General features: G+C 29.2%; 2 protein-coding genes across 2 annotated transcripts in view; one reads left to right on the forward strand and one right to left on the reverse strand.

Annotated features, from left to right (window-relative positions):
• The first annotated feature begins 4,121 nt into the window (after nt 1–4,121).
• Nucleotides 4,122–5,397, forward strand: LOC111628181 (allergen Api m 6-like). Its single transcript, XM_023371923.1, has 2 exons — nt 4,122–4,309; nt 5,059–5,397. Exons 1-2 carry the CDS (start codon nt 4,198–4,200, stop codon nt 5,238–5,240), a joined length of 294 nt encoding a protein of 97 aa, XP_023227691.1. The 5' UTR covers nt 4,122–4,197; the 3' UTR covers nt 5,241–5,397.
• A 2,765-nt stretch (nt 5,398–8,162) lies between these two features.
• LOC111628180 overlaps nt 8,163–13,126 on the reverse strand; it is a 17,183-nt gene continuing 12,219 nt past the window's right edge. The window contains exon 2 of the mRNA XM_023371922.1: nt 8,163–12,151. Coding sequence (XP_023227690.1) covers nt 8,421–11,261 — 2,841 coding nt within the window. The 5' untranslated portion in view covers nt 11,262–12,151 and the 3' untranslated portion in view covers nt 8,163–8,420. The remainder of the gene's footprint in view (nt 12,152–13,126) is intronic.

The raw sequence follows: 13,126 nt of genomic DNA on the forward strand, positions 1-13,126 counted from the left end.
AGTGGTCTTCGTACCCTAAACACTGGGAGTTCGGTCGTGGGTTCGCGCCGCGATCGGACAGGCTGGCTGCTTGGGGTTTTTCGGGTTTTCTCCTTGCCAATAACGACTAAATAGGAGGCCAGTTCCCCATAAAAGTCCTCCCGGAAGGCATTAGTTCCCCTCGCGTAACATCGCGCCCCAGAGAAGGCAACGGGAAACCACTCTGGGTAGTAAATTTCCCTAGTATACACCTTGGCGGATTACAAACCTACGCCAGGTGTCGCCGACGTCAGGAATCTGATATGGCACCAAGAAGAAGATCGTACAGTGAACATTTTTGTAGGAAAACAATCGTATACAACACAATCATAATGTTGTATCAAAGAGAAATCCAATTTATCAAGCAAATATAATATTACTTCTGTTTAATTACGTCCTTTTCCTGTTGATAATTTTTTTTAACCTTATCAGAATTATCGCCCCCCTTCTCTTTAAAATTTATTAAATATTATTTTATATTTTATTTTTTATGTTTTACGCTTTATAAAAATCCTACATAATCATACATATTTATTTTTTAAAATACAGACTTCGCAAAAATAACATACGACTCTAAAATTGACACCTAAAGATAAATAATTATTACGAGTATTAACGTGATCTTTGAAGGTGATGAAGTTGAGCCAACTTCTTTGTGTTTTGTTCAAAACTAGCTAAAAAAATAATCTCAAATCACCTTTTTTTGAGTTACTTGCATATTATTCTTCATTCGCGTTTAAATTATTGTAAAAAAAATCAATAGAAATAAGGATTGCATAGGATTGATGGGATTAGACAACCCAACACATGTGCTCTGTTCTAATGGTAGTACTGTATATCTGTATATCTCAGGAAACTGACCCCTATTTAGGTGATAGACACGTGACTAAAACCCGGAATACTCAACGCCCGTTAATGAGGGCGAACCTGCCGCCGTTTAGAGATTTTTGGGATTACCCACCCAGCAATTGTGGCATCTACGGATTTTGAAATTGAAAAAAAATAAGGCAATTTTACCGTTGCAACTGTGCATTATAATTTATTAATAATTCTATATCTACAACTAAACGTTCAATTAAATCGAGTTGAAGGGTTGATCGAAACCAAAATGGGCATTGAAGAAAGGTCCTCTTAGGTCCACAGATTGAAAAGAATTTTTAAAAAATGTATATTCTACAGACTTATTATATTATTTTAATTTAATTAAAATTATTTCGTATTTATTATTATGTAAAATTAACCATTAAGTGTATCGTTTCTTTCTTTTCTGTAAAACGATTGACGAAATTTATCATGATTGTACTCACGTTTACATTCTTTTTCAGATATACAGAAACCGTCTCCACTAGGTAATTGCCTTACATAATTGTCTTGACAGATGCATCCATTTACGCAAATTTTAGGACAAGGAGGAGTCACTATTTCTCCAGTAGTCCAATTACAATAAGATTGACAATGAGCCAGACATTCAGAGTACTGTTCGTTAAAACCGCACTCTGTAATAATTTAAATAAGTTACATTTTCAATAAATTTAGAACAATTAATATCGAAATATACTTACTCTGTTCATCGCCCCAACTAGTGTACAAAAAGAAGAAAAATATAAGTGGAAGCATGATGTCAAAGAAGGTTTTTATGTTAAAAAATTCATCTGATTTATATAAATATATAGATATACCTGTTGAGAAATATATATTTCCTGTTTATATTATATAAACAGGAAATATATTTATCTGTAATATTGCAATCGTATAAATGCACTAAATCCTTTCGAATATATTAAAATGTAGTAGAAATTTATTAAATTATTTGGATGTTTTTAACTAATCCAAACAACAGAACGTGTTTTAAGTTCCAAATTTCTTTAAAATACATGAATTTTACTATTTTTATTTTTACAATGAGATTAATAACGCTTTCTATTAAAATTATATACATTATATTATCGTCATTTTCTAAATATGAACTTACATATGTCGGTCAGATTGCTACTCTGCAAGATATCGTACTACTGCTGTGAAGAATCCTGTTTGAAATCTCATATAAATGTTAATTTATATAGATTTATATAGTAAATGTTAATGACATTTACTATATAAAGTTAATCCATAATAGTGTCATTACAATCTATTCTCATTCATAATGAATTCCTTTGTTATGGATGAGGTCTGACACATGAACTGTGTGGAACCGCTTAATGAAAGTCAATTTCATAACGTTGGTGGTGCGTTGCAAAACCAACCAACGCATATGTTACAAATGAATAATTACAGTGTTACAAATCATGAGGTAAGAGTAATTATACAAAACATTTAAATTATTTATTATTGTATTTTAATAGATAAATCGATTTAGATTTAACTTATTTTTAACATTGTGGTGCTATGTTTTCCGAAAATAAACACATATTTAATCAAGATCATTTAGTTTCTTCGAATTTATACTTGTATATTCACATAGAATAAACTAAACTTTTGTTTAAACAATCATATTTAAAATATTCCATTATAAATTCTTTCGAAAACTTCTTTCGTAAATTAAAGAATTAAGTGTTTACAGACGTTATTCTTAATTAATTTCCTCTCCCTTAATTAATATTCTCCTATAATTTCTAGAAGGAAATAAATGTTAATATAAATGTCAGAATAAATTAATTAAAAGTGCAGGTATCTCTGATATAACACAGTAGAATTATGTTCCGAAAAAGTCTCGTGTTATGCGAATCCGTGCTATACCAAACAAATGACTAATGTAAAACATGGGATTACGTTCTAGATGTTAATGGTTGAAGAGAGTAGTGGTAGGGGAGGTGGAGCTTTAGGAGGGAGATAGCATGATCATATAGAAACAGGTTAAAAATTGATAGTGAGTAATATTACTGGTGAGGTTGAGCATGTTTCGACATGTTATCTGGGATATTAGGAATAAATATAAACAACCTGCTGTTGAATTAGATCATGTTTCAACGAACTAAAAAAGTTCAGTATCTCGCTGGCCATCTAATGCCACACTCAATTTATATCCAACATTCGAACGCTACTGTGCCTGTATTTTTATTTCTGTAATATGGCTCGCAGAGGTTGTGTAATTTCTCCACACAGCTTCTCTTATGTTTGCGGTGAATACACAGTGAAAAGTCAACATCCCGTTTACACGATCCTCTCTTTTTGAAAACAATGGAAGAAAAGGAAAAAGAAGCATGGGACTCTTTCAAGAATATAGTGTATAAGTTTTGGGGGAATATTAAGGACCCTGACTACAAAACCATTGTACAACGCATGCTGGCATCGTATGAATCTCAAGGATGCAAGATGAGCTTAAAAGTTAATTTCTTGCACTCCCATATTGACTATTTTCCTGAAAACTTGGGAACCTACAGTGAAGAACAGGGTGAAAGATTTCACGAGGATGTCCGTGATATCAAGAGACGTTACCAAGGAAAATGGGATGTCAATACGTTAGCTGACTACTGTTGGATGCTCAATCGAGAAACCAGAGAAGGAAATCAGAAACAAGTTCGGAGAAGCATCAAAGAAGAAAAGGTGTCATAAGAAAAAAGAGTAGATCTAAAATTGGGTATAAATATCAGAAATAATTTTTTGATTAGTTGTAAGAAAATATAATATATTTAGTTCATTGTAATAAATAAGAGTTTTTATCAAATATTTGTTTTTATTTTGCAAAAAACCTATATGTGATGGGATGTTACGGAAGTCAATTTTAGAATCCCCGATCTTTAAAACATATAATTCAGCAAAAATATCCCATGCAGCTGGAAATTTTTTTTTTTGCAGACCTGTGTTCTCAATGTTAATATCTTTGTCTTATTGTTATCATATCATCGTTTTAAGTCTATTTTATTTATTTTACTCGCTTTATTTTATTTTTATATATTTTGTTCGGCTTCAATTGTTAAACGAAAAGAGAAAATCTTACGTTATATACATGATATTCCCTGTTGTAATTGTCATAAATAAATAAGTCACAGCTGAGGGCATCAAGCTACAAAAAGCCTAATGCTATTCTCAAAGACAATTTATACACACTGTACATTATTATTTTATGAAGAGAGAAGGGTCTAAATTTTATATTTTTCAGAATGCTTTTCACCTTCCGAAGAATATTCTGAATGTACAGGAAATTGTGATCGATATTGCGAGTGGTCTAATGGAACTATAATGGCGCCTCGTTGTTCAGAAGATTGCCAAGAAGGATGTGTTTGCAAAAATGGATACGTCAGAATTCACAAGGAATGGTTCGCTTATTGTATTCCTGAATCAAATTGTAAAAGTAAGATTCAATATATATATATATATATACATACATTAGGCTATAATTAAAATAGACTTAATGTTATACAAGCTAAATTAAATTTTGATTACTGTAATTTTTTCACTAAAAGTACCTGAATTGTTTAAAGAAGAGAAATAAATATAACAGAAATTACAGTAAAAACTGTATAAACCGAATATTTTTTCCGTTTTATTCAGGTTCCGTTTTGGATAGGTGTTTATATTATGTTCTTGGATCAGCTACTGAGCTATCTTTAGTACACGATTCGTGTAATAAAATAAGCAAGATACTAAATATAAAAGTTTAATTGCTTTAAAATAACTACTTAAACTTACAACTAATGTAACGAAATTAAAAAGTAACGATAATGATATTAAAATATAAACATATTAGGCGCGTGTAAATGTCAAGCAGCTAAAGGACTTAATGATACACAGTAGTTCGTTTCATCTATCATTGGTTTCTTACGACATCTAGACACATACAGTACATTACTGTGTATTAGAATAATAACGTTTATGTTAGCAATAGGAGACGATCGCCTCTGTGACCATTTGGATAAGTCTTTATGTCAGATCTGTTCGCTCATTAAATTTCTAGAAAACGCAAAGTAATACTGCAGGACGACACTACACTTCACATATAAGTCAAAACAAACGAACCACACACAAAGCGATAATTCGTAAGTTCTTATTCTTTTTAAGTACAGTAATTTAAATAAATATATTATTATTTCTTTTTAATAGAATGTCCCGATAATGAACATTTTGATATTTGTACACGTCATTGTCAGAAAAACTGTAAAAATAAAGATGAAGTAGTTCCTTGTGCTATGATATGTATGCCTGGATGCATCTGCAACTCAGGTTATGTCCGAGAAGTCGATGAAAATTCCTCATGCATCCCTGTTGAGGATTGTAATAATTGAATTATTTTTTCAATTAATTTTGAATTTTGCTTTGTTGTAGAGATGAAAAATCTTGTAATAACCTATAGAATAGAATTAAATGTCCGCTATACCCCATAATCATGGAGCAAGATAATGTTCTTTAATGCTGTTCGGTACACTTAAAATAAACTGTTATGAAAAGTATCTTTTGTCGTATGAATTTATTCTTTTTTTTTACATCTGTAATTAGAATATATACAATTTATTTTAAATTAATATATAAGAATAAAATAATATAAAGAACATTTAAATTGGGATAAAAATAATAATAATTTTAGCAATAAAATAATAAATGAAAGGAATGATATAAAAAGATCTTATAATGATCTTCTTCGCGTGAAACAGAATATAAAACAATAGCAATATCAAATATTGGACAGTTGCGTAAGCCTTCAAAAGAATACATTGAAATTATTATAACTTAGGTTAATAGTAAATGATATAATTTATGCGAGTAGTTTGGATGGTGAAATGTATCAAGTCAAAGACGAACTTTTCTTTGTAAATGTAATATCTAGCGAAACGTTTGATAATTAAATATGATGCTCTGAAAATAATGTTTATAGTAACTTTAGAATAAATTTAAAATACTATTTTATAATAAAGCTGGCCTAAAGAATAAAACTAACATTATAGTTCTGTAATTGTTGGTTGAAACGTGTGTAGACAGTATGCTTTTTGTGGTCAAGAGGAGGTACCATTATTGGTCTTAATACAGATATTAGTTAAAATCTATACTGTATCAATCTACAGTTATAAGAATGATATTAATAGATTTAACGGACATTTAAAATGTCCTCATAGTTGTGGACTATATTCTTCCTCATAATAAGTATAATAATTTTTTCATAGAAATACTGGAGATTTTAGGCGAATATATATAGGGTATTCCGCCAATCACCGTCTTGAGGTAAGGAATTATTCGTACGGACAGACACGAAATTTGACAAATTCACAGAGGTTGTCAATAGTGCGCAATTTACATCCAGCACTATTAAATGGGCCCTTATTACATTTTTTGATTACTCATCGCAATTAATGGAAAATGGCAAAGCTTAATCCAAATCGATCGAACAGATTTTGAGAACGAATACAATTCTGTAAGCAACATAGAAGAGACTTCGCTAACGCTCCACCTCCATAACGTTTTTCTATGTAGAAACTTGAATGTTACACTGTATTACTCTAAAAGTTTAATTGAAATATGAGTTCACATGAGCCATTCGAGTCGTTAAACATGCTAAATTTTATACTCTGTAATGAAATCTCGGCCGATGAAGAATTTAAAACGTAGTAGCTAAATTTAAATCTAATAACAGTGCCGGATTAACCAACAGACAAATCAGACAAATGTCCCGCTTTCAGTAAAAATAAGTTTTTCGTTATACCAGAAAATCATTTATTATACAATTATTATTGTTTTCTCTATTATTAATAAAAATTTTAAGTGAACATTATTTAAGATTTCTTTAGAAGCACTTATTAAAATCAGGCTCCAATTTAAATATTGTCTAGGGCCAGCTAGAGTGTCGCATTAATCCGGCACTGTAATAAGACACCTTTATAGATCGATTAGAGCAGAATGTTTTAGACATGTTTAATAAAATTGCAAATTTTCCAAATAGCTGGATTGAAATTCTGATACTGTATTTACCCATTTATAAACGAGATGTTGTTTCTGACCCAAAAAATTATTGTCCCAATTTCACCAGTTTTAGTATTTGGTAAATTATTTACAGCTATTTTGAATTCTCGTTTAATTTTCCGCATTAACGCAATGAAAATATTACATCAAGAAAAAGCAGATTTTAGAGAGGGATGTCCTTATTTACAAGGACTTCAGAAACACAAGAGACACGTGTTTACTAGAGACTGCTCTCTGGTAAACATTAGTTCTAAATTATGCCAATCGCGGCAACTGAATTTGTTACGGGTTTCGGGTCGTGGTTACAAGTTTTATCGTTTGTTTATCGTGCTTTCGAAGTTGTTGAACTCGTTATACGTTAAATAAAATGGAATGTAGTGAGTGTGGTTTAAAATATACCGGTCCAATATTCGAAATTATTAGTTAAAAGTGAAAATAAAATAAATTTATGAATAGACACCTTGCTTAAAAATGAATTATTGTATAAAAATTTAATATTGTAAGATTATGAGATAGAATTACGAATAAAATAAAACATAGGGATCTTAAAATTTATTATTTATAGAACTAGTAGGCTTAATGTTCGTTTCTGAACCATTTATTATAATGTACTTAACGATACTTTCCACTTTATATTTCTATTTCCATTCCTTAAAATCACTAAATAAATTACTATATCTAATTATAATCAGATATTTAATATCGTGTAACTCTCTGAAGTGTCTTACTTAATACTTCTTCTTTTTTTTTTTTATGAAATTGACCTGAAAAGAAACTACATTTAAATAATTTTATAACTTCATCATTCCTGTTATAGACCTTTTTATGCTTTTTTTTTTTCATATGTCTGCTTAAACTTTGCTTATACTTGTAGTACTTTATGTTGCATATACGGCATTCCATTTTCAACAAAGACAACGAATTGACGGGGGAATTTCTAATTAATTAAATATTTTACATTTATAATTTATTTTAAATTAAACATATAACCATAAACAAAGAAATATTTCAATAATCAACTGTAATGCAAACATAAATTTTAGCAATAAAATAATAGAGGAAAAGAACAATATAAATATTTTATTCATAATGAATATTAAAAATTTTATAAAAGAAAGTTTTTAAACTTTCTAAGAATTTGTTGAGAGAAAAAATTTAAAAAAAAAACATGACAACACATTTATAAATAACATTCCACATAATACCAGAAATTCAACAGAAACAAAGATTTAAATTTCTACATATTTTCCGCTAAAAATAACTCATAATTTGTTGAATTATTTCAAAAGATACATTTACAGTTAATATAGAACTTAAAAGTAAAAATAAACTCCATTATATTAATATTTAAAAATTTTCACTGGAATACTGAAAAGTATTTATAATATTGTACATTTATCTCATAAAGCACAATATGATAAATACAATAAAACAATTTTATGAGATAAATGTACACATGAAAGTTATCTTTATGACAATATACGTTCATACTATTGCATTTATAATAAAGAATTTTATGTAAACAATTTATTTTTGGTTTGCATAATTTCACATGCAAAATAACTGCAAGAAGAAGGAAGTCGAAATAAAATCTTCCTCCTTCTAGCATCTTGAATTAGCCTGTCCCAAAAACGGTGTTTGCTCATAATACTAAGATACCCACATAAAATCAATGAAAATTTAGCTGTTGTTAGTAATATATTCAAAATTTTATAATTATCTTCTTCGTGTGGAGCAGAATATAAAACAATAGCAATGTCGAATATTGGACATTTGCATAAGCCTTCGAAACAATGCACTGAAATTACATGATTATATTTATATTTATCAATTAAAATGTCTCTGATGGTATCTCTTTGATGTTTATACTTTGTAATGATGCCTACAGTTTTATCTTCAGGAATTATTTTTGAAATACCATCCCATAATTCGGCAACAAATTTCATCTCCAGGATCGAACTCTCTTCGTTTTTAACATCAATCAGATCCATAACACAATATGGAAGAATTGGAAGTTGGCTTGAAACATTCGCAGATTTCAAATTATTAGAATAGAAATACGATGAAGGAAAAGAAATTATAGACGGATGAATACGATATTGTAACGATAGCATCAATACTGGACTTTTATCAGTTAATTTTTCGAAATAATTAAAAAATCTTTCGAATAATGACACGTGAAAGCCGTATTCGTAAGCAGTTTTTGACAATAATGAAGCTGAAAATCGTTGAGGATCTCCTACAAGCAGTAACTTTTCTATCCCAAATTGCAATGGAATTAAATTTTGTAGTTCTGTAAGTTGTGTCGAATCATAAACAATACAGTAAGTAAATTCATTTCTAATATTCGTAAATTCAGAAATTAAATTATCGGTTGTTGTCAATATTACATTTGCATTAATTATAATTTCACTTTTGAGATTCTGAACTAAATCCGAATAATTAAGAATAGCAGGAAACATTTTGTTTACATTTCTTTGAATTATTTCTTCCATGCAAAACGGTTTTAAATTAACAAAGTTTTTCTGGTGTTTACCAACACAAACTAAACGTATATTTTCGTTATTCAAATCGTATAACTTCTGTCCTATTTCTTTGATACTTCTTTCCGATAGAGACAAAACTAAAATTTTTGATTTATTGTTGAACTGCAATAAAATCTGTATAATACCGGCAACAGTTTGACACTTGCCAGTACCTGGTGGTGTTTGTAGCATAACAATGCAACTATTATTCGATTGAACTAACGCGTGTGATATATTTATAATAGCATTTCTTTGACAGGAAGTGTATCGATTGCATGCTGCAAGTCGATTTTCAGTGACAGTATCAATTCTACAACATTCAAAATCTGGTTCAAGTACGTACTTAAGTAATGACGATTGTTTTAACGACACTAATGCTTCACATTGCTGTATAAAGTTAGTTATGCTACACACTAAAGATATTCTGATACGAACTCCTTGTGCTAAAACTAGACCATATTGTTTAAGGATTTTAATTAAATATCTGTTGTTGCTGTTATTCTCGGTACTTTCCCATTGCAAATGTTCAACAACAAAACCAAATTTATAGCTTTTTTGTATATTTTCCAAAACTGTAACCACTTGAAAGCAAATTAAATCATTTATATTAAAATTTTTATTAGTTAGCATTTTGCACTTAATACACCAAAGTTCTGTTACTGAAGTTTCCAAAATAATTGCATCAAATTGATTGTTCGTGTTCTCATCAGCTGATTGATTTATAAATTCCAATAAATCAAACATGAGTAATTGGAAATATGTATTAAAATATTTTTCGTATGAATCGTAATGAAGAGAAACTTTCATCAAGTAATTAAAATTAATTTTTGAAGTTTCTTTCCTTCTCATCCATTCTAAGATAACTGCTATAATTCTTTCCATTATAATTTCTGTGAGCCGTTTAGAACATTCTAAATTATTTACAATATTTGGGAAGCATCTAGGAGTTTCCAAAGTTTTCAGAAATGGTATATAGAAGTCATTTGACATGATGTTATTCTCATCGTCGAAACGAAACGATGTATTATCACTGTACAGCTTATTTGCGAGTAGAGATGATGTATTTTCTAAGGGCACAATTTCTTCTTCATTATTAAATACAGAAAATCTGTTTGTGTTTTCAGGTTTCTTATTGCGTGAAATATTATCTTTCGATAATAACAAAGAAAATTGTGATTTGTTGCCAGAAATCTTGTTAAGTTCAGTGATATTTGTTTTGTTACACTCTGAATATTTAATTTTAATCTTCGGTAAAAGCATTCTTGTTTCTTGTTCATTCGGTAAATTTAAATTTATTTTCTTTTTATTTTCTGAGGTAGATTTATTAATTATGGGTAAAGAATAAACTTGTAACTCATCCAAGTCTTGTGTTGTATTTGTTATTGTTTTCCTTTTATCTTTTTCTAAATAACTTTTACTTTGTATTTTATCCTGTGATTTCTGTTGTAGAGTTTCGAGAAATGAAATTTCTATATTATTTTTTATATATCTTGAAGGATAGTTAATTGACGATATTTTTTCCGAAATGACTGGTGATAACCATTGTTTTTCAGTACTAAATAAACTTTCAACTTCATTCGATTCATTGTTCGACGTAATTCTAACCGAATGTATATCTTTACTTTTTCTATATTGTTCGTTAATATTCTCTTTATTACTTTCGTGTTTTACTCTCTTAATTCTAAGTTTTAAAATGGCGGAATCCATCGGTTTTGATTTTGAACTATTATTTTCAAATAAAGTTTTCTCCAAGTCTTGCTTCATATTATCTGTAGATGAACCATAAAACGGCTCTTCAGAATTCATCTCTAACCATTGTGGACTGGACATAAATGCCTTTTCCTTGTTTTTTGATTTCGAATTCGATAATTTAAATAATCTTGAATTTTTGCTGTTTGATTGAGTTGACGTGGTTTTATTTTGAAAATGTGGCTGTTGTATGTAGTTATGTTGTAATCTAGTTATACTTTGCTTTCTCGATATGTCTCCCTCTTTAATACCTTCATTTATTATCTCATAATTATCTTTACAAACATTTTTCGTACTTTTCTTTACACGAAGTTTAATGCTTAACTTTTTCTTTTCAAAACTATTTCTCTTGCATTTTGACGACGAATTAACATTTTTTTCTTCATTTTCTCTTTTGTTTTCGTCTTTGCTCGATGTCGGGTGTTCTTTTGATTCGACTGGAACATATATAGAGGAACCTTCAATAGATTCATCACAATCAAAATTATGTAATTTGATTCTTTTATATTTCGACGATATTTTAGATTTAGTTGCTTTACGTTTTTTTCATTTGTAATTTTAATTTATTAGACGTATCAGCAATCAAAATTGGTCTTCTAATTTGTCTTGTATTATAATATTTCCTGCATAAGATAAACTCAAAATCAGTTTCTTTCTTTACATCTGCCACACCAAATCCTATCACGTCACCATCGTTTACTTTAAAATCTTTATCGGGTTTTACTTTTACTTTATTTAAGTAAAGTCCATTGATGCTATTTAAATCTTTTATATACCAGACGCCATTTTCAGTTTTATGAATTTCAGCGTGTCTTCTGGATACATGAGGACTTAATTTTAAATGCAAATTGGTACATCTACCAATAACGATGTCGTCTCTTGTAAGCGGTATAACTACTAATAACTGCACATTACCTGTGCGAAGAAGATACCATTCGGACGGAATAATCCTCTCATCTACTTTTTGCATCCTGTCAAAGGAAAATAACCCGATTTTAGAAATAATTTAAAGTGTCCGCAAATAAAATATTAATATATTAACTTCATTTTACTGTAAATAATCATATTAAAAATATAAATTTTAAAACTAAGTGCTACTTGTTTGGTTTATTCCATAATAATAGAAAAGTGAAAAATACAAGGTAAAAATTGAATTAAAAATTTCTTCTGCATTCCAATCTAGATAAATACACAGATAATTGGGCGATTCAACACGACATACCAACATTATAACGTGCAATGGCAGTCAGAATGTCCTCATTATGAACGTTCCTAATCTGCAATGGGATTTATCGACATTGATAGAGAACAATGTCATTATTCGAATCCATGATAAAATTTGTAGTCTGGATCGGATCCCACGTTGAGATGTTGACATTTTATCGTACCTTTCTCTGTATCCAACTAAGATGTTCTGAAAACTGTTGCAATTAATAAAATGATAACAGCTTTTACAATTTTTATCAAGTACGAGTATACTTTAATTTAATTTATTTTGATCAAATTCTATTTGTATCTGTGTCCACATGGACATTGTTTATTAATAGGACTTATTATACAGTATATTATCATATATATTATGTTCCTTTATATGAATTATATCCTTTATACCAAATTATTTATTTCTAGTTTCGTCAATTATCTTATGTATCCATTCATCTAATAATCTTTTAAAATAACCGTTAAACAAAAATATTTTTACTATTTGTTGTGTTTCTGTTTCCTGGTTGTCTATTTTACTAGTTCTACCTTTAATTTTATCTATATATATTTTACATATACAGTAGATCCCCCTATAAGACGGTAGATACGTTCCGTTCTTTATGAATCAATTTTGTAGGAATCATAGTTTACGGACTACGGCTGTTTGAAAGGTTTTCTTTCATAAAATTAATCGATTCTAGACTAATTCGACTCAACATTTCCAAAATACGTATATTTTTTTG

The sequence above is a fragment of the Centruroides sculpturatus genome, unplaced genomic scaffold (genome assembly GCF_000671375.1).
Source record: "Centruroides sculpturatus isolate CEXI.00-Female unplaced genomic scaffold, Cexi_2.0 scaffold503, whole genome shotgun sequence".
In the NCBI taxonomy this organism is placed as follows: domain Eukaryota; kingdom Metazoa; phylum Arthropoda; class Arachnida; order Scorpiones; family Buthidae; genus Centruroides; species Centruroides sculpturatus.